At 45.4% G+C, this 22,106-nt stretch overlaps 1 protein-coding gene across 1 annotated transcript; it reads left to right on the top strand.

The window, feature by feature from the left end:
- The first annotated feature begins 178 nt into the window (after nt 1-178).
- On the top strand, nt 179-21,493 carry LOC135697182 (NKAP family protein CG6066-like). Its single transcript, XM_065216811.1, has 2 exons — nt 179-1,367; nt 21,287-21,493. Exons 1-2 carry the CDS (start codon nt 253-255, stop codon nt 21,456-21,458), a joined length of 1,287 nt encoding a protein of 428 aa, XP_065072883.1. The 5' UTR covers nt 179-252; the 3' UTR covers nt 21,459-21,493.
- The last annotated feature ends 613 nt before the right edge of the window (nt 21,494-22,106 follow it).

The raw sequence follows: 22,106 nt of genomic DNA, 5'->3' as shown, positions 1-22,106 counted from the left end.
TGACTATCAACACAAAAACAGAAACATTCAGCTATGTTCACACGACGATGGAAGCATTTTCGAGATGTGAGTCGACATTTTACCATCATCGTCATCGGTATAAACAAAACAAAAACCCGAAGGCGATGATGGCGTCCGTCAATTGACGTGTGTGGTAGGAAAATTTCCACAAGAAGCTGAGGGGCAACGCGAGTGCGTTCCAAAACGTAGTATCGATAAAAAACCATTATTAGTGGAAAATTTCCACCAAAAATGGCCCGAAGCCGTTCGCGGGAACGAACCAGTCACCGTCGAAAGTCACGCCGCGACGACGACGATCGAAAGAAAAAAAAGCACCGTGCGTCGAGTTCCAGCTCCCGAAGTAGTAGCAGTAGCAGCAGCACAAGCAGTGGAAGCAGCAGCAGTGATCGATCGCGTCGGAGGGATAAAGGCAAGAAGCGCTCAAGGCACAATTCTGATTCCCGTTCGCCAGTGAAACGACACAAGCAGAAGGATAAGGATCGAAATCGAAGGAGATCACGCTCAAGGTCCCGGGATCAACGAGGTAGACAGTCACATAACAAGCAAAGCAATGGCCACAGTTCGAGCGGGCCACCACGCTCTGGGGAAGGGGAATCCAGCAAGAGATGGGAGCACGATATGTACCAGGAGAAGCAATCGCGAGAGGATACCGACCGGAGTCGACGGGCGGGACTGGGATGGTCCGGAAAGGACCGTGGTGGTTTCGGTGGTGGCGGCAGCAGCAGTATGAATGATGATTTTATGCAATCGCGGCGGTTGCAACGGGAAATCATCGGCGAGGAAGGTGCCCCGATGGCTTGGGCGGAATCTCCCTCGCCACGAGAGTCCTCCGATGAAGAGAAGGAAAAGGCAATGGAAAAGAAAGCCTTAAAGAAGGCTTCCAAGAAAGCAAAGAAGAAGAAAAAGAAGGCAAGTGACAAAAAGGAAAGCAAAAAGATAAAGAAGAAATCCTCCAAGAAGCTTCGCAAAAAGGAGAAGCATTCCAAGAAGAAAAAGAAAAAGGTTTCGTCCTCGGAAGGGTCTTCGGATTCTTCATCTTCGTCCTCGTCGGACGAAAATGAGGAAGACGAATGGGTCGAGAAGTCGATGGTTGGAAAGAAGAGTGGATCGGCCAAAGCGGGGGCTGGGATGGAGGACGAGCTGGGCGATGGCGTCGTGGGACCGATCAAGACCAGCGGCAACCTGAGCCTGAAGGACTTGGGACGGGCGCTGCTGCCGGGAGAGGGTGCCGCCATGGCAGCTTATGTGACCGAGGGCAAACGAATCCCGCGGCGTGGTGAGATCGGACTGACGTCGGACGAAATTGCCAACTTCGAGGACGTCGGATACGTCATGAGCGGAAGCAGGTGAGTTTTGAATGTAGTTGCTATATTTATAGTCTGGCGATCTACAAAAAAGCGGAAACAATTCAATGTAATTGTAATTGTAATTTATTATCAGGTCAAGGAAAACACAACATTTGATTTTTAACTAAAGGAGAACAATAAGTCATTAGTGGAAGTAGCTTTCTTAGTAGGTACCTATGTAATTCTTAAACTAGGTTTAAGATCCTGTTGAGAGCGCTGTCTTGAATGCGCTGATCGTTGCCTGTCGTCGTTTTGCTAGAGGGAGATGGTTCCAGATGATTGCACCTGCGATCATCACACTCTTCTTCTTCGATGTGGTGTGATGGGGAATCGCAAAGCAGCGGGCCCGCTCAAGCTGTCCTCTTCTCAGGTGTTGCTGCAGATAAGGTGGGAAAGTTCCTGCGTACCCTTGGCGAATAAAACAGCTGATTCTATTCCGGTAATTTGTGTCCAGGTCGTGTCCCAAAATAGAGTTCCTTACAGCAGCAGTGGATTCTCTGCGTCTGAGGCCATAGACAAAGCGAACTGCTGCCGGTTTAGTTGATCACGGAGCGCTGATGACAGTCCAGGATAGTAAGTGACGTCACAGTAGGTGAAAAACGGCACGACCACTGCTTGCACTAGCTTTATTCGGGTTTGAACTGACAAAACTGGAGCGAATCTTCGGAGTGTCCGCAACGTTCCAAAAACTTTGGCCGTTATGTCGTTCACATGTCCATTCCACTTCAGGTTGCGATCCATCCTTAGACCAAGATTCACTACGTTGTCAGACAAAATAATGTGTTCTCCGCAGAAAACGATGTTAGTGGTTGGTGCTACCGCTCCTTCTTTGCAAAAATTAATTGCTTGCGTCTTCTTCGGGTTGGGGAAAAGAGAGTTCTGCCTGGCCCATCGCTCTATGCTTTCCAGATCGTTGTTTATGGCTTCGACGAGTTGGTCTACGTTTTGGATGGCACCAGAAATGGTCATCAGCGTAGAGCTGGTAACTGCATCTCAGTCCACGGGGAAGGCTATTGATGTAGAGGCTAAATAGCAAAGCGCTCAAGCACGAGCACTGATCTCTGGGAGGACATCACATTTCCTATCCGTACCGCCTGGGTGCGATGATCGAGGAAAGAAGAGATAAGGTCGCATGCATTGTCGGTGAAAGAAAATTCCTCTCGAAGTTTTCTCTGTAATTTGCGATGATCAACACAGTTGAAGGCCAACGAGAAGTCAACCAGGACCATAACTGTACACTGCTCGTTGTCGAAATGGTCACAAATATCGTGCGTCACTTTTGCCAAAGCTGTTGTTGTGCTATGGCCCTTTCTGTATCCTGATTGGTTCGATGCAAGCAACCTGCGATCGTCCGCTTCCACGTGCCCAACAATTTGGTCGAGCAGGATCTTCTCGAGAATCTTGGAGATGGCAGGGAGAACACTAATTGGCCGAAAGTGTTTAGGTTCAGTCGGATTTGTTACCTTTGGTATGGGCGTGATGAGACCTTTTTTTCCAGACGGCAGGGAACGATCTGGCATCAATCACCGCATTGTACAGGTGAACCAGTACAGGCAGTACAAACGGGACCAACATCTTAACGAATGAGATAGGGATTCCATCTGAACCTGTAGCATTGGTTTGAACTTCCATAATCTTGCGTGACACTTCGTTGGCTGTAGTCCTTCGGAATTCGAACTGCATCCCACCACGGTCCGTAGCGGTACGGTGCGCCGGTTCAACTTCTGCTCTATTGTCAGTCACAAGCAGTCGATGTCCCTCGCAGAAGAAACGGTTCATCTCATCAGGATCAGCATGTTCAGCGGCAACGTTCTTCTTGGCGTTGTTATGCACACCCTCACGCCGGAGGTTGCTCCAAAGCTTTTTTGCAGGGAGGTTGTGTGCAAAATGCGTTTCCTCGTATCGCTTCTTTGCTGCTGAGATCAACGATGCTGCCTTACTGCGTTTTCGTACGAAGTCGTTCCACTGATTGTCGTTCCTTCTCCTGTTAGGATTTCGCGTGTAGAGTGCGTGTGCTAGGTCTCTCACGACAATCGCCCTTTCAATTTCTGTTGTAATCCATGGCGTACGTGCATCTTTTACAACAATTTCACGTTCAGGAGCATGTCTGTCCATTAGGTTTTGCAGTTTGGTTGTTATTGTCTGTGCTTTAGTGTTAACGTCGTCGGTGTTGAGTGCCTCTCTGAAGTCAATTGTTTGGAAGTCTGCCTGAAGTGCAACAACATAAACATTACGGAAATGTCTTACCATAATACGCTGAGGTGCTGCTTTTCTAACTTTAACGTCGGAGATCAAGAAGATGATCTCATGATCTGAGAGGCTCGAGGATTTTGTCTTAGCTGTACGTATAGATTCAGGACTGTCTGTGATGAGTAGATCGATTGTCGTTGAACTTCTTTCTGCTATTCTTGTGGGTGGTGTTGGTAGGATGGTAAGGTGGAAGGCATCGTGAATACGGATGAGCGATCTCAGATTTCCTGATGACTGTTGAGCAGTGACGTTGATGTTAAAGTCTCCGGCAACGAAGATTCGGTCGAAGGCGAAATCCTGGGCATCGAAAAGGAGCTTCTCGTACTCTCGTGCAAAATGCGGGTTCGAAACGGAGGGATTGTAGATGGTGACGATTCCAATGTTGAGATCGTTGATTTTTACCTTAACGACGAGATACTCGAACCTTTGCGCTGTTACGACGGCTAAGAGGGCCGGATTGATCCGCACACATACAGTATGGAACCACTTATTACAGGAGTCACAGCCGATCCATCCAATTTCATCACTGGTTTTCTTCTTCTTCTTCGGAGGCTCATCTTGCTTACAGATGCCGCAAACTTCTTCCTTCATGATCGCACCACAACGCTAACACACTCAATCAATTTACTGCTGCATAGCAGTATTCACAAACACAAACACAACAGAAGGTTCTGGCTTCTACGCGCACGACGCGGATAACGAACTTTTCGTCCGAAACAAATACCGGGAATTTCTCACTAGATGTGGATAAAAATTACTAAATTCCACTTTCTCGTTGATCTGGAACCACCAGCCGAGCTTCCGGAACTGGAACAGAGACTTACGGACACGGAAATACGCGAAAAGTCGGGAGCGAAAAATTCAACCGCGGCGCGTCGGCAGTGTTGCCAATGTGTAGACCAACAATTGAAAAGGTACTATCAACTTATATGAACAAAATATTTCTTTCCTCGCCAAGCGAACGCAAATTAACAGCATCACCGGATAGGGGAAACTTTCTCCTACCCGGTGATGGTGTTAGTTTGCGTAGCATTGAGTCACGAGAAAAGGGTTTCCGAAGTTTTGTTCGCAGCAGCTGATGTGCTCTTTTCTGTTGTTCGTCGTGATATGCTCGATAAGTTCCGCTATTTGACAGCTCAATTGGTTCCCGAGATTCTATCCGCCAGACTATAAATATCGTTTTGGGGTGTTATTTTAGGTCTGTCTAAAACGCTGGCCAGACTGGAGAGTTATAACATGTTATAACGGTTGTCAAATAGTTGCAACACAGAAACCACCCTCAAGATAGCGCTATAACATGTTATAACTCCGTAGTCTGAACAAGGCATAAAACACTGTACAGACTGGAGAGTTATAACATGTTATAACGGTTGTCAAATAATTGCAACACAGAAACCACCATCAAGATAGCGCTATAACATGTTATAACTCTGTAGTCTGAACGTACTATAAAACGCTATCCAGACTGGAGAGTTATAACATGTTATAACGGTTGTCAACTAATTGCAACACAGAAACCACCATCAAGATAGAGCTATAACATGTTATAACTCTGTAGTCTGAACGTACTATAATAGTACGTTCAGACTACAGAGTTATAACATGTTATAGCGCTATCTTGATGGTGGTTTCTGTGTTGCAATTATTTGACAACCGTTATAACATGTTATAACTCTCCAGTCTGGACAGCGTTTAAGGTTAGCTTTCCAGTTGGTGAATGCCGCTCTTCGCATGTCCGTCCCAAAAAAAAATAATCAGCGAGTCAAGAAAATCGCGTTTTAAGGTTCCATTGCTTCTTATGTGATGGGACAACCAATTTGGCTATCTTTCCAAACTTTTTCAAAACAAAGTTGTTGAGTTCATTTAGTATTATGAGAGTATGGGTGATTAGCTACCATTTCATTGAAAAAGTTTTGACTAAAAAGACTATGGGACCGACTTGCTAAGAGCGGCAGAATGGTCCTAAGATATTTTCATTAGTTGATGGTGAAATTTGACCTTCTTGCTTAAATTCAAATTTGCGATTTTTAATTTTATATTTCGACAGCGAGCATGCATAAGGGCGTAACCGCGATGATCGATTCTCTTAGTCAATTTTCTCTTCTGTTAATAACTCGCTTGGATTAACATTTTTCGATGCGTTTGTTGTTGCTTTTGATAGCCAATACAACCTGTTACAGCACTGTATTGGACAAATGTCAGGAAATTGCTTTCCTTAGCTGTAGCAAATTAAAGCGAAAATCGACAGAAAGAATCGATCTTCGCAGATTGTTTATTGTTGTGAATGGATGAAGCCCCAATGATGTTAACCTTATCAGCTATAGTAAAAAAATACATTCAAGCATGGTCATAACATAAAAAACATATATCTTATAGTCAGTTACTCCTGCCGGCGAAAAACAGAAGAAAACTTTCGACGAAGCTCATCACGGGAGAGATGAAAGTCGAAAACAGATGCAACTCTATTGAATATTCTCTGCAGTCCGCAAATCGCACCGTATGCTCCATAATTTGTGCGACGTAGAGGCAGTCTTACCATAAGGTTATTACGAAGGGGTCGGGGTTTATTTGTTATGGTTGCATCAACAGACTAGAAATAGTCCCAATGATGTGTTGTAAAAAAAGTACAGATTATACAGACGACATACATATACTACAGTTACTACAGTTACAAACGAAAATAACTAGGAAAGCATTGTCAAGTTACTACAAATTTAAAAGTCTTAAATTTTACACTTAGCTGTTGGGCATCAAGCGCCTTCGGTCAGCAAAAAAGGCAGAGAATCTTCGGCGAAGCATATTCCGTGTCAAGTGGAAATCGAACATCGACGCTACTCGGTTGAACACTAGCAGCAAGCCGTAAATAGCGCTCCCTATGCTATAATTAGTTCGAAGAAGTGGAAGTCTCAGCATAAGACTGTAGCGTAGTGATCGAGGTTGAACATTAATGTTCACTTGTTGCAGAGTATCGGCGACGGTTAAGGTTCTGAAAACATCTATTCGGATACGTAAGGGCTCGATATTGATCAATTGGCAGCGATTCTCGTAGCTTGGAAGACGAAGTGGGTATCTCCAAGGCAGCTTACGGAGCGCGAAGCGAAGAAAACGTCGTTGAACAGATTCAATTCGCTCGGCCCCATTATTGTAGTTCGGGCTCCAGACAGCAGAGCAGTATTCCAACGTAGATCGTACGAGAAAGCAATAGAGCGATTTCAAGCAGTAAATGTCCGTGAAGTTCTTAGTAATCTTGAAGACAAAGCCAAGATTTCTGGACGCTTTGTCGACGACATACGATATATGGTGTGAGTATGTCAGCTTTGAGTCTAGAAAAACGCCTAAGTCTTTCACGCAGTGCACTCGTTCGATAGTCGTGCCTAGTAGTTTGTAGTTGAAAATAATCGGTTGTTTCTTGTGTGAGAAAGTAATAACTGTACACTTAGCTGGGTTGACCACCAGTCGGTTTAGACTACACCAGTCAGCAAAGTCAATCTGATTTTGGAGAGAACGGCAGTCGGCAAGTGAGCGGATGCGCAGAAAAACTTTCAGATCGTCTGCAAACGATGATAATCGTGGCTCTGTGATAACATGGTGAACGTCGTCAAAGTAGAGGAGAAATACCAATGGTCCCAGATGGCTGCCCTGAGGTATACCGGACTTTGCGCAGAAGCTTGCTGAGCGACAAGTACCCAAAGTTACTGTCAATTGGCGCTCCGTGAGGTATGAACAAAACCATCTCAAAAGATTTCCACCGATCCCTAGCCTATCAAGCTTAGCGATCGCAATTTCGTGGTTCAGCTTATCGAAGGCTGCCGTAAGATCTGTGTAGATAACGTCCGTTTGGGTCCGAGCAATCAAACTGTCTGTGATGTAAGACGTTAGGCACAGCAGGTTCGTAGTTGTGGAACGCCCAGTTATGAATCCGTGTTGATCTGTACTTAGATATTGCTTGCAATGCGCATTTAGGGACTCTATGACAACCAATTCAAAAAGTTTCGATACAGCACTCAGCGACGTGATTCCCCGGTAGTTGTTTACGTCGCGTTTGCTTCCCTTTTTATGAACAGGAAACATATCCGCAGTCTTCCAGCAAGACGGAAAGAAGCCGCTGGAAAGAGAGAGCTGGAATATGCGGCGCAGTGGATCTAAAAGACAAGTGATGTTCTTTTTAAGAATAATCGACGGAACACCATTGGGTCCAGCCTTAGTTGAAGTCTTAAGTTTAGATGCTGCTCTAGAAATCGTATCTGTAGTGGCTTCGACCATGCTGAGCGTTTGGTTGATCAAAGGAACATTACTGGCCGCGGAAGTAATGATATTAGCGGAGAGTTGCTCGGCTTCAAACACACTAGCAAATTTGGCTGAGAACAGGTTGCAAATGTCTTGTTGATTTCCAGCAGTTTCACCATTAAAAATCATGGAAGAGGGTAAGCCGACTTCCCTGCGTTGCTCATTTACGAAGTTCCAGAAGGATTTCGGGTGTGATTTTAGCCGCCGTTGAATCCTCCTTTGATAGCGTTGAAAACAGAGACGACTTAACCGCTTATACTCGTGGTTGAGTCTGACATAGTAGCATTTCAGTGGCAGTGTGCGGAGTTTAGTAAATCTTCTGAGAGCAGCCTTCTTAGTTCTTTTCAACGAGCGAAGATCTTTCGTCATCCACGGGACGCGAGAGTCGATATGGATGATCTTTTTGGAAACGTGTCTGTCAATGACATATGCCAAGACGTGAGAAAAGGTTTGTGCAGCAATGTTGACGTCTACAGGATCTAGAATATGCTCCCAATCTTGGTTAGACAGCACATGGACGATACTGCGATGGTCAGCTCTACGGAAGTCATATGACACAGCGTTTGGAGTGCTGGTGAAATCATGGACAATATTATTTTCGATAACGATAACTAAAGCAGGGTGATGATGTACTTCCTTGACTAAAGGTTCGGGTGCCGTGGAGAGGAAAGGAGCTGTATCACGAGCACTCACAAAGCAGAGATCCAGGGTGCGGTTGTTTTCATTCAACAGGCCATTGATTTGTCACAAAATTGCGGTACTATAACTGTCCAGGAGCTGGATGGTTCCTACGTGGAAAGATGAACGCTCGTGATCAGGACAAAAGAAACCACTATGGGTTGGAGTCCATGCAATATCCGGTAGGTTAAAATCGCCAAGAACAATAACTTCGTCGGAAGGGCCTGCTTTGTCTGAAGCGGCCAAGACGGATCGACAATGTGCGTCAATAAGCTCCAAGTCACGGGTTCGATCTGGAGGAATGTACACTGCACAGATAAGCAATTGACGATCACCAAGTTGAATAGCCACCCACATTTGTTCAACCCTGTTCCAGGAATCGTCCTCGATAACTTCTGCTTTCAGCTTGGAATTAACTGCGATAAGTACGCCTCCCCCAGTAGTTTTCCTATTATTATTCGTGTTTCGATCGCAGCGAAATATTTCGTAGCCAGCACCAAAGACATAGTTTGAAATGGTTCGATAATTGAGCCATGTTTCGGTCAAAACTAAAATGTTGTAGCAGTGATCCATGACGGCCAGATGATAATCTTCCACGAGGCCGTTCATACCGCCAACGTTCTGATAGTAAATCGTTATGTCCGACCTCCGCTGTTCGGGAACAATGGAAGGTTCAGCGTGTAGTTGCATTTGGGAGCTGGTAGATGTCACTTGACGGAGGAAGGATGTTCGAGTAGGGCCGTTGCCAATAACAGGAATGTGGAAGATCCCTGCTCCCATCTCAAACGCAGGGCCGGGACGACTGCTGGTTGCTGGCAGGAGGGGCTCGACTGCGATGAGTGGAATAGGGGCTTCCTCAGGGCGGACGGCAAGAATGCGTCCCGGAGTGCAGTTGACTGTGGTGGCTCCATGTTGCCGACTGGCAGATGTTTGAGGTGAGTTGAAGGCACTGGAATTATGATCATCATCAGGCAGTGAAAGTTCGCTAGTAAGTGTGTACTTGCCTAATATAGCAAGCTGGGAGACCCTCAATCCACATCTAAACTCAGGGCCAGGACGACTTGGATGAACGCTGGCTGCAATAGGCGCGACTGATTTAGAGGAACTGGGGACTCCCAAAATGCTTTCTACGTTGCGTCCTGGTTGAGAAGTAATTTGCCTCAATAGATTTTCAGAGGGCATCACCGAAAATTCGCTTTGGACCGGGGTCAGAATAACCTGAGTATGGGAGAACTCATCACGCAACGATAAACTTAAATCACAGAGGTACTTGCCTATGCAAGCATGGTGGAAGACCCCCTTTTCACCACCAACTACAGGGCCGAGACGACTATGTTGAACGAAGGCGGCGGTAAACGGGACTGTGTTGGGGCGATCGGGGGCTTCAATCAGACTTTCTACGGTGCGTCTCGGGGGCATTGTTGATTCGTCAGATTAGGGGATTAAGGGGTGACTGTTATACTGGGTGTACCTAAAGGGGCTGGCATATCGAGAGGTGCTGGTGTCCCAAACGGTGTGCCCGTTGGAGAGCCACCCGGAATAGTCTCTGGAACAGCAGGGAGTGCTGGGATATCAGGAGGTAGCCACACATTGTTTTTCACCTGAGTATCCTCGAATTCTCTGTATACAATCCCCTGTGGCCAAGTTTCAGGGTTCAAAGCGTTCTCTTTTAGTTTCATTGGAATGCCGACCTTGTAGGAGATGAAGTTCATCGATAGTGGGTCGGTACCTTTTTTCACTAAAGAGACGACTTTAACTGGTTCAGTCGTTCGCAGTCCATCACGAACAAGTTTCTCTACCACATCTCTCTTAACACTGGGGTGAAACCGGGAAAGGTAAACCCAAAACAGGCTTGATGGAGCATTGACAGGCAGCGAGCGTATCGCTAGTTCCAATGACTCTTGTTCCAGTAGTCGGTTTAGTCGGTGTTTCCGTATCACCTCGACGGCGTTTTGAGAGGCGATCATGATTCGGTCTAGCAGATGTACCTGGGGTCGCAGCATTAACTATGCGAGTGAGTTGAGAACAGGTCAATTTGCAGGGTTGAACATTCAGGTCAATTTGCCTCAGGATAGCCTCGCAATCTGTCCTTCCTTGCAGGATATCGGCCACGGTTAGGGATCTGCTTGTGTCTCTTCTAGTCCGGAGAAGTTCTAGCTCGATAAGTTGACAACGGCTTTCGTAACTGGGTAATCGAAACGGATCATCCCAAGGCAATCTACGCAACGCAAAATGACGAAAGCGACGTTGAACAGATTCAATTCTCTCGGCACCGTTGTTGTAGTTTGGGTTCCAAACAGCTGAACAATACTCAAGCGTCGATCGAACAAGCGAACAATTGAGAGATTTTAGACGGTAGATATCCGGTTAAGTTTTTAGCTATCCTAAAAATGAACCCGTTGTTGTTTTCGTGAGAACGTAATAGCGGAGCATTTGGCTGGGTTCGCTACCATTCTGTTTAAACTGCCCCAACTAGCGAATACATTCAGTTGACGTTGAAGAAAGTGACAGTCAGCAATGGAGCAGATTCGTAGGAAGATTTTGAAGTCATCTGCATATGATAACCGACGAGCTTCGATGACCAGATGCACGTCGTTGAAGTACAGTATACAAATCAACGGTCCCATGTGGCTTCCCTGAGGTATACCTGATGTGGTGAAGAAGCTAGCTGATCTACAATCGCCTATGACAAGCTTTAGTTGGCGACCGGTAAGATATGATCGAAACCAACTCAGAAGATTACCGCATACACCGAGCCTGCCAAGTTTAGCAATCGCAATAGCATGGTTCAACTTGTCGAATGCTGCGGATAGGTCTGAATAAATAACGTCCGTTTGAACCCGATCCGACATGGTTTCGCTTATATGATGTGAGACACAGCAGATTAGTGGATGTAGGGCGGCCGACAGTAAACCCATGTTGATCAGCACTCAAACACTGCTTGCAATGGGACAGCAACGGTTCCATAATCACTAGCTCGAATAGCTTCGAAACGGCACTTAACGATGTAATTCTTCGATAGTTATCCACAGCTCGTTTCCTTCCTTTTTTGTGGACGGGAAACATGGAGAGAGACATTCGGAACAGGCGAAGAAGCGGAATTAACAAGCTAGCAATATATGTCTCTACATACAAGATGGAAGTCCATGATTGAAGGATGACTTGAGCAGAGTCGCGGCCTCAGAAATCATCTCAGCATTAACAGCAATTGCACCCAGCATTTGATCATTTACTGGAACGTTCCTGGCAGCCAGGTTAATATGGTCGTCAGTTAGTATCTCATTAGTGAATACACTGGCAAAATTGTCGGAAAAGGGTGGCATATATCCTGAACGGTGGCATAGACATAGACGATGGGAGGCCGGATTCCCTGCGTTGCTCGTTCACGTAGCTCCAAAAGGATTTCGGGTGTAGCTTAAGTTTGCGCTGGATGCCTCGTTGGAAACGTGAAAAGCATTCACGACTGACTCGCTGGTACATGTGATTCAGCCTCACATAATGTAGTTTCAGAGGAAGCATGCGGTGCTTCGTAAATCTTCTCAATGCTGCTCTCTTGATTGACTTCAACCTACGTAGCTCTCTCGTCTGCCAGGGAGACACTTTGTGGTGAGTTCTTTTCGAGACGTGTCTGGCAATGACATATGCCAAGACATGTGAAAAGCCTCAACGTCATCTGGATCAAGAATGTTCTCCCATACCATGCTAGAAAATACATCTATGATGCTACGGTGGTCAGCTTTACGGAAGTCATAAGAAACCGTAGCAGGATAATCGTCGAAATTACGCACGAGTTTGTTCTCAACAGTGACAATTAGAGGAGGGTGATGTGGAACTAGCTTAGCTAGTGCACAAGGAGCCGAGGAAATTGATGGAGCCCTGTCTTGTGTGATCACGAAGCAGACGTCCAAATTACGATCATTTTCGTTAACTACATGGTTAATTTGAGAAAGCGTCGCTGCGCTGTAGTTGTCGAGAAGGCTCCGCTATGAGATGGACTCCACGAAACGCCTGGCAGATTTAAGTCACAAAAAATGAATATCTCATCAACTGAAGTGGCACTTTTGATAATTGTGAAAACTGACCGACAGTGAGTATCGATGAGTTCATTGTCCCGGACTCGATCAGGTGGAATGTATAGAGCGCATAGAAATAGTGTGTGATCACCCAGATTGATGGCTGTTTAAACCTGCTCCAGATAGTTCCATGAATCGTTCTCGATGGCCTTTGCCTCCAACCCGCCACGGACAGCTACAAGGACACCTCCACCAGTAGATTAACGGCTGTTGTTAAGATTCCGATCGCAACGAAAGACCTCGTAGTCAGGACCGAAGACTTGACTGGAAAGCGTTCGATAATCGAGCCACGTTTCGCACAGGACAATTACATCGTAGCAACAATCCGATACAGCTAGGCGGTACTCTTCAACATCAGAATTCATTCCACCGGCGTTTTGGTAGAAGATCACGACGTCGAACGACTACTCCCCCTGGAAATCACAGATACATCACCATCATCAAGTCTGATTGGATACTCGCAATAGTGAGTGGGTTGGAAGACCCCCTCTCCACATCCGGCAGCAGGTCCGGAGCGACTATGATGAACGAAGGCTGTTGATGGCAGGACTTACACGGAGGGATTGGGGGCTTTCTACGGCGCGTTCCGGGTTCCCAGGATTGGGAGTTACAGAGGCATCATCACAATGACTAACAAAGTTCGAATTACTGAAAATTTGATCGGCATCAGGCAGTGAATAGTCAATATATTGATTGTACTTGCCTGTAGAGTCAAGGTGGAAGACTCCTGATTCATATCCAGCCACAGGTCTAGGACGAATATGCTGAACGCTGGCAGGAATCGGCACGACTGGGCTGGAGGAACCAGGAGCTTCCAAAGAGTGGTCTATCGTGCGTCCCGGAGATGAATTAGGATTGTTCGAACAGTAAAGTGGATGTTGTGAATGAGCTTCTCAACTGGAAACAGCCGGCAGATGCTTGAGGCGTTGCACTGCTCATTTATAGAATCATGGGAATTTTTCAAAACTTTGGAAAAGCTGAACGCTAGACCGAATTTTGTGAAGATTGAGAAATTGTAAATGAGTTAAGAATCTTGCAACTTCATAAATGCACCAGATTTCGCATAAACTACGTAGGCTGATTTTGAAAGGTTTCAGTTTACAGATAATGATGGCAGAAGACGAGTTCCGCTAGGGTGAATTATAACTTGTCCGGAATAAGTTGTGATTTTGGTAGAAACAGCTTTTATTCTCCTTTAAATGGTGTTCACCGTTTCTGAAATCGGTCCTTGTCATCCAGCACGTTGTGTTACAGGTTTTTCGCAGCTGCAATCAACTTTGAATGCTGTCTGTCTGTCTGTCTACTATGGTTGCCGAGCACTTGGCGGTGAAAAATAAACTTTTAATGTTTACGAGCGGAACCCGGTCGCGAACTAGCGTACTATCCCGAAGGATTTTCTTGCTGAGCTGGGTCTCGACATATGCTCAAGGAATATATTTTACAACGGGATTAAAGACAAGTGTTTCAAATGCTAGATGGAGAGGAACCAGTTGAATTTCTGCCTTTAGCGTAAAGTCCGGAAACAGTGAGAAAAGTAACTTATATGTATGAGCAAATTACCATGACCTCTCCTCATAATATGGAATAAATCGAGATAATCGATCATGAACATGATGAAAACATTACAAGGTTTGCGAGGCGATTTACCTTCCGTCTTCGAAGACTGTTGTTGTCGAGAGGTTCCCTTCTTCTCCTGAACTGCGTGCACCGTTGGTTTCGAGCTTGACTGACGCTCGATCATGGATGTGTCCGCCTTGAGAGCCGTTGATAGTCGTCGATCAAGTTTTGGAGTGTTTCAGGTGTTTCAGCTTCGATCCGGCAGAGTTGCTTGGCTCGTATGTCTGCATAGCAATAGCTTTTGAGACCGCAGACAAACACCAAGCATTTGAATTGGTCAATCTTCCCGCTCTTGAAATCGAAATCCTCGCAAGCACGGTTTACTTTGCCTCCGTAGCTGATGATGTCTTCTGCTTCAGATTTAACCAGCTGCAGGCACTGATATCGCTTGTTGAAGATGGAGGTTTGTGATCCGAAGATCTTCTTGAGGGTTACGACTGTGTCAGCAAAATTGACGTCTTTGGAAGCTTCGGCAGGATGTAGTTGGTGTACCGGGTGTGTGACGGTGTATCCAACTTCGTCAGCAGCATTCGGACCTTGGCGGCATATTCCAAGTTCTTGGCATCCGAATCGAAAAGATCCGCGTACCGGCTGCACCACTTCTCGAAGGTGATGCTCCGGGTTGCTATGGACTTGATTGGGTTCCATTAGCTTCTGTAGGAGCGCTGCCATCTGGAGAGTTGCTTCCTGCCATTACCATCGCTTCTGGTCCTTGAATCCTCGTCGCCAAATTGATGTGTCCGGAATAGAAAGATAGATTGATAAATACTAAAGATGTTTCTTTATTCAAGGTATAACGTATCATGCCTCACTACTTGTCAATTGCACCGTTTATATAGTGTTCCAGTGATTGCTATGCTCCAACAGTTGCTTCACGTAGTTTCGAGATTACTGGTTTCACTTAACAGCTTGCCTAGACAGAAGGTTTATGTTTATTGAAATAACTTGAAAATTTATTCAAAACCTTTAACAGGGTTTTAATAGAATATTCTCGAGCATTTCCCTTCAAAGAGATTATTTCAAGCATGAAATCCATCCTTAGATTTCTTCGAAGCTTCCTTCCAAAATTCTATGTAAAATTCACTTGAATTCTCAAGCAATCCACCTCAGAATTGTCTTGAAATTATATTCAGAATTATCATGGAGTTCACCTTGAAATTTTGCTGAGAATTGGTTATGCAATTGGAATTCCCTTAAAATTATTCTCAGAATTCCTTTGGAATCGTACCCTGAAATTCCATTCCCCTGGTATTTTTCGCGGATCCTCCCAGGATCTTCACAATCTGAACTCACACAAGTGACTTGGAGTGAAAGTCTAAATCTGTTCTTTCTTAAACTCCCTTAAGTTTTCTCTGAAATACCTTGGTGTTATCTCTGACATTCATTCTATAATCTAAAATCATTTCGAAACAACAAATCTAGTCGGGTGCAAGAATCTTAAAATTTTCCAAAGGACCAAAATCTTTTTGCTGAAAAATTGTTTAACTAAATTTTATCCCGATTTTTCATCTAAATTCCCTGCTTTTTTCCGGTTCACTGGTCACCCTGTTCATCAGGACAGGTGTGACCCTATATACAACCTGATCAACTCTCCACAAATGAGAAAGAGAGATATATATAGTCGGATTCGTGCAATACTGGCACAACTCAAAATCTGTGAATGTTCACAATCAACGTTTGAAAATTTGGGTTCAAACAGCTTCTGCATTTCTGCTTTAAGTTTTAATTGTATCAATCTTTTCATTTTCATTAGACATGAACAATGCAACGATGTTTACTGCTTTTTATTTGAGGTGTACCAACATGCTAAATGACATTGCATATTTGTAGGGGCAACATAGGCACAACTCACAATGGATGAAGTCAGTCGTCAGTGGCGCGTAGTTCGCCCCCAACATCCCCGGCCCGAAGTGTTGGTGCAGTGTTTGCGGTGATCCGGCCTTACTCATCAGCTCCGTTGTTGACTGGTGTCTGGATATCTAGAACGGCGACCTTCGTCACCGGTCGGCGTAGAACTCCTCCTGTCGTCTTCATCAGGAGTTGCCTGGCCCGTCCATCGCGTCCTTTCACAACTGAGACAATCCGTCCTCGTAGCCACCCGTTCCGGATCGATTCGTCAACGATAATGACTGGGTCTCCGTCCTTCGGTTCCTTTGCTTCCTAGAACCATTTGGTACGCTTGAAGCTTCCAGTTGGTTCTAAGGCACTCTGCATATTCTAGCATGGGACGAGCAGCCCCATGAGAGCTCAGAAGCAGAAAATGATCTGAAGTCAAGGCTTCTTGGGCTTCGGATTCAACCGGGACAAACGTCAAAGGATGCGAATTGACGACACCTTCTGCCTCGATCATCAGTGTGACAAGCGTTTCGTCGTCGGGGTTCTTGCTTGTGTTTAATGAGGCGAAGGCGACCTTAACCGAACTAGTCGCTCCCACGATCCTCTCATGTGCGGAGCGGATGGCGGCTTGAAGATCCACTTGGTGACGGCGTTAGTAAACATCGATGATAGCTGCTAGTTCATTTCCGCTATCTGTTGCTGCAGCTCACGGCTAGCTTCTAGCAAGTTAGTACCGTTATCGCTCCTTATCTCCAAAGGTGATCCACGCCGTACCAGGAACCGACGAATAGCCATCTTGCAGGCTTCCGCGGACAGGAACTGCACTACAGTCGCTATATGTATAGTCTGACTGATAGAATTTCGAGCTATCAAAAAGCGGAACCAATACAATATATTGTAGACCAACAATTGAAAAGGTACTATCAACTTTTATAAACAAAACTTTGATAGTTCCTTCCTCGCCAACCGAACGCAAATTAACAGCACCATCGGATAGGGGAAACTTTCCCCAACCCAAAGATGGTATTGGTTTACGTAGACGAGCCTTGAGTCACGAGAAAAAGTTTTCCGAAGTTTCTGCAAAATCTGATGTGCTCTTTTCCGTTGTTGGTCCTGATATGCTAGATTGGTTCCGCCTCAGTACCTCCAGTACATCTGCTCTAATGGTAAGGCACGTAAAAAGTGCCACCCATCGTTTCACTAGCGGTCGTCCGAGTTTGACCATGATAGGGCCGAAATAGTCAAGGCCGACGAACGTAAACGGTCGGATGAAGGGACTGACTCTTGCCTGCGCGGGAGCGGTGCTTTGCGCGGACATGATTGTTTGGCATTTGACACTCTGCACCAAATCAAAAGTTTTGCCATATTCCGCACGTGTGCACGAAGACCGGGCACATAGAACCGCCGCCGGACTTCATTGATGACCGTGATACGGTTTGCATGAAGGTAACGCCGGTGGTACCAGTCGACAATCAGGTTGGTTAAGCGGTATCCCTTTTGGAAGAACTATGGGAAATTTGGTATCGTATGGCACGAAGATTGCCCCGATGATTCGCGTATCCATTCGGATCACTCCGCATTCGTCGATGAACGGTGATAGCTTGTAGATTCGGCTGGTACGGTCAAGCCTTGACTGATGTCAAGGCATTCTCGGCCTGAGTAAGTTCTTCGCTGCTAAAATGGGAGGTCAGCCGCTGTTGTCTCAGTCGCTGTCGACGACAGTTATCCACAAAGCGAAAAAGGTAAGCAACTGTCTGTCAGAGTCTCTCGAACTTGGATAATCAGCCCAAATCTATGATCTCCTCTTGCAGGTTGTTCAAGTGGATGAGGCATGGTGTAAGTTCCTCTTCGGTAAGTTCTGGATCTGCTTGTTGAGGCATCCAGTTCCTCCGAATATCTTAGGAATTCCGGTCCTCTGAACCAGCGACCGTCTGGCTTCAAGTTTGGTTTATTTCGCCATTTTGTACCTTCATATGCAGTGTTGAGCCCCGGTGGTATTAGACTTCGACAGTATCTCTCCAATTCTTCAAGCTACGAACTGTCGGTAACGTCGATGATCAGAATGTATCCATGATAGGACGGTTTTAGAATCTGTCCAGAATACTTTTCGCCTGTTTGGAAGACTGTGACTGCTGCATAACGTTTTCATGAGCCGGCACCCGATCAGTGCTGCTTGAAGCTCTAGCCTCGGCATGGAGAGTGTTTTCAACGGTTCCACCTTGGCTTTTTCGGCTCGAAAGTAAGCGACGCATGCTTATGCTGTTTCACTGCCATCCACAAAGATGTGTAGCTGCAGATCTTCGATGTCTACTGACGATATGCCCGGGAAATAGGCGCGTGGTACTTGAATAACTCCTAGCTCTTTGAACATGCCAGCTCAAACACGCCATCGTTCCAGAATTGCGCCCTCCACTGCATCGTCCCATCCGGCCTTCGTACGCCATATGTCCTGAATAATTACCCATCCATGCATCAGAAAGTGAGAGAGGAAACCTAATTGATCGAACTGGCTCATTACGCAGCGCAAGATGCTCCGCTTCGTAGAAGTGACTGCTTCCACGTCGACATCGCTGGAAAACATGAAAATGTCCTCTTCGGCATTCCCAGCACTCGCTCTATTTGATTTCCAGTCGCTCCGACAATCTTCACTGGAAATAGATCAGCTGTTTGCAGTTTGAGCACCATGGATGAGTTGGACAACCAGTTTCGAATGATGAAACCACATGAAACCGCCTTGTCTATGGACCAGTTTAACCTCATCTACGACCTGGCACGCCTCTTCTTCACTGTCGAAGCTTTGCTGCTCTCGGGTACTGCTCTGCGTGTTCAGCAGCATTACCATTTTTTACAAATTGTGCCGAGCAGGGTGAACACGTCGATCACGAAAGTCTTAATCTGTTGCCCCGATTCTCCAAGCCAAACAAACAGCTGACTATAACCATTGTCTCGTCGCATCTTAAGTTGGTGGAACATTTCCCTTATGTCGCCCACAACTGCAACTCTCCGTTCCCGAAAGCCGCATAGATCTTTTGGTAGGTGTACTACTAGATCCGGTCCTTTAAGCAGAATACTGTTAAGTGAGACTCCATCCACAGAAGCTGCTACATCCCACACTATGCGAATCTGCTCGGTTTCTTCGGGTCTCGTACAACGCCTACCGGAAGGTACCACATCCGGCGTGGATCAGCTGATCTTAGTTCATCCTCCGTCGCTTCGTGAATGTAGCCTTTCTCCTGGTATTCCACTATCTGTTGTTTAACTTTTTCCATCACTTCTGGACTCCCCTTCAATCGTCGAATCGCTTTCGCGTAGCTCTCAGGAAAGTACATAGTCGTAGCGCCATAGCAGTCCGGATTCAAACCCGATTTCGATCCGTTTTGTTGGCTTGTCGAGTACAGCTCTAGCCCGCTTGTTGTCCTCGGACTCGGGGCTTCGGTCCACTGATACACCCGTATTCTCCTGCAGGTCACTCTCCTTGTCACAGCCACAGATGTGAAGGTTGTAGCTGGGATAGACGACTCCCTTTGGCACCGCCCCGTAGATTGCCCAGCCGAGACGAGTTTTTGCAGCAAGTGCCTCTCCCGAATCAGCAGCAAGTGCCTCTTCCGAATCAGCAGCAAGTTCCTTTTCCGAATCAGCAAGTGCCGGTAGCAAACTGTGAAGCAAATGTGCCCACATCTCGTCAACTTGTGGCAATACATGTCATGCCTAGGAAGCTACCAGTATTCAGCAGCATCCCGGAGGAGTGGCCAATGTTTTTAGTAGCTTCAACACATCCACAGAAGCCTGAGGGGTATAGTGATGTGAAGTATCTTGGTCGTCTTCAACGGTGCCTGAGGGTCTCGCTTTGGAAGCGGTTCGCAGTCGACTTCTACTTCCTGCATTGGTTCCGCAGGTGATGCAGACGTTGCAGCTTCTGTACGGGCGACCACAGCAGATAATCTACGCGCAGCTCTCTATATCTTTTTGGCTTTTTTGAAGAAGTTGTTTCCATTGCGTTAATCATTGCTAAATTTAATGGCCATTTTCCAAAAACAGTCATTTCAAAAGACAATGTTTTTTTCAAAGCAATGAGCGGAGGTGGCCAAAATGCACTTAAAAAAAACCCTACAAATCTGAAAAATCCGTAGATCTACGGATAAACCCGTAGAACTAACCACACTGCCGCTCACCACGCCGTCCGATGCCAAAATGAGCGGAGGCGTGACAGCGGCTGTTTATAGCTTAACATGTTCAAGCAGAATGATGCTCAACCAAGTGGTACTCGATTATGACGACTGGGTGATAAAATTATCACTTTTTATTTGTACATTTTTCAGAAAATAGCAAAAGTATTTATTTTAGCAGAATCATACAGTTATTTCCTATGGATTGGTGTATTTGTATTTTAATTTCATCTATAAAGGACAAAGCTATAACCGTTCAAAACCTAACAGCTTTTCGTGACGGTCACAATTTTTGATTTACCCCCTGTACCTTCACGTAAGACACAGTCTTCGTGAAAAAATGCTTTGATTTCACTCCACAATTTTCCTAACAATGCGCTTAAAATTTCCTTCCAAACCCTCACGGAAAATCCTTAAAATTCCTTCATTGAACCTATCTTCAAACTAGCTTGATATTCTGCAAATAATTGTTTGAGGTATATTAAGAATTACACCCCGTTCACATTACAGCCTATATCACGTAATATAGGCTGTCTTGCAATGAGCACTCATACATAGGATTTGCAGTGAAAACTAGATGTATGAGTGCTCATTGCAAGACAGCGTATATCACGTGATATACGCTGTAATGTGAACGGGGTATTAAATTCCCTAGGAACTATTATACATATGTCCGTGGAGGCGAACCAGCCTCAGGCTGAAAGCCTCCTAAATAAAGATAAATCAATCAACCATCTGTCCTAGCAGCTCTCCTCAGAATTTCTCTTCGATTAATGGATTTATCAACATTAAAGAGATTATCAACCGTAGGTGATCAGGATGGTTGTCAGTTATATCATCATTAAGTTTCAGCCTTAGGGTTACTTCACTTTGCATCCTCCTCCGAATGGCCTTATAATTCGTATTTTTGCCCGAATATGCTCATCTGCAGCGTTCAATGCTTGTTGGGTATGTCTTTTAATTCTTTAACCACTAATGTCGCTTCTCATTTCTTTATTGTATTCCTAATCAGGCATCGCCGCATGGAAGCGGTTCGTATTCGTAAGGAAAATCAAATCTACTCGGCGGACGAGAAGCGGGCCCTGGCCATGTTCAGCAAGGAGGAGCGACAAAAACGCGAGAACAAAATCCTGTCCCAGTTCAAGGAGATGATAAGCGCCAAACTGGCAAGCGATAAACGGTAAGGTAAATGTGAAATTTGGAACCTGTATTGTATTGAATTCGGGTAAATGAAGTAAATAAATTAAGTGAATTGAATTTTACCTTGTTCGTATTTTTGCTACCAGAAAAGAATTTCTCTTCCATTCGACCACCGTGCAAAAGTGTATACCAAGCTGAACAAAGACACTGTTTTGGAACTCACCGATCAAGGCGGAGGTCTCGCCCAAGGTGTAATCAAAGGTACCACAGAAGGAAGAAGTGTTAGTTTGTTTACTAAAATTAACTAGGCAATTGTATATGGCAAGTTTTGTTATAATCAATAGAGATTTTCACATCCGGTTGTATTGGTGCGATATATGAGAGTGTAAAAATCCGAGGATAATGCATAACAAATCACTGTCAAACTCATTTTGATAGATCTAATTTCATACATTTGCGTGTTTATTAGCGAAATTCACATCAATTGCATAGGCATTTGTGACCAGCATACACCTTCTGGTCGTATGAAACAGGTCCAAATTCACCCGTAAACGTTATTATTTTGGCACTGTTTACGGTAAAATAGTGAACTTTTCATGAACATTAACGATAAATAACTCACCAACACTAACGGACCGTGAGTTCCAGTTATCTGCAATTATTTACCTTGGGTCTAACCCCTTCTGCTCTGG

The sequence above is a fragment of the Ochlerotatus camptorhynchus genome, unplaced genomic scaffold, assembly GCF_037179485.1.
Source record: "Ochlerotatus camptorhynchus isolate MF236.1 unplaced genomic scaffold, CSIRO-AGI_Acam_v1.1 ptg000067l, whole genome shotgun sequence".
Classification (NCBI taxonomy): Eukaryota; Metazoa; Arthropoda; class Insecta; order Diptera; family Culicidae; genus Ochlerotatus; species Ochlerotatus camptorhynchus.
The sequence above is the reverse complement of the archived record's forward strand: the minus strand, read 5'-3'. Positions and strand labels throughout refer to the sequence as shown.

What these genes read in the sequence shown, in the direction of transcription:
- LOC135697182 (XM_065216811.1), top strand. Translation starts at nt 253, where the DNA reads ATGGCCCGAAGCCGTTCGCGGGAACGAACCAGTCACCGTCGAAAGTCA. An exon ending in TACGTCATGAGCGGAAGCAG is followed by an intron (nt 1,368 to 21,286) that starts GTGAGTTTTGAA and finishes ATTCCTAATCAG; the next exon opens with GCATCGCCGCATGGAAGCGG.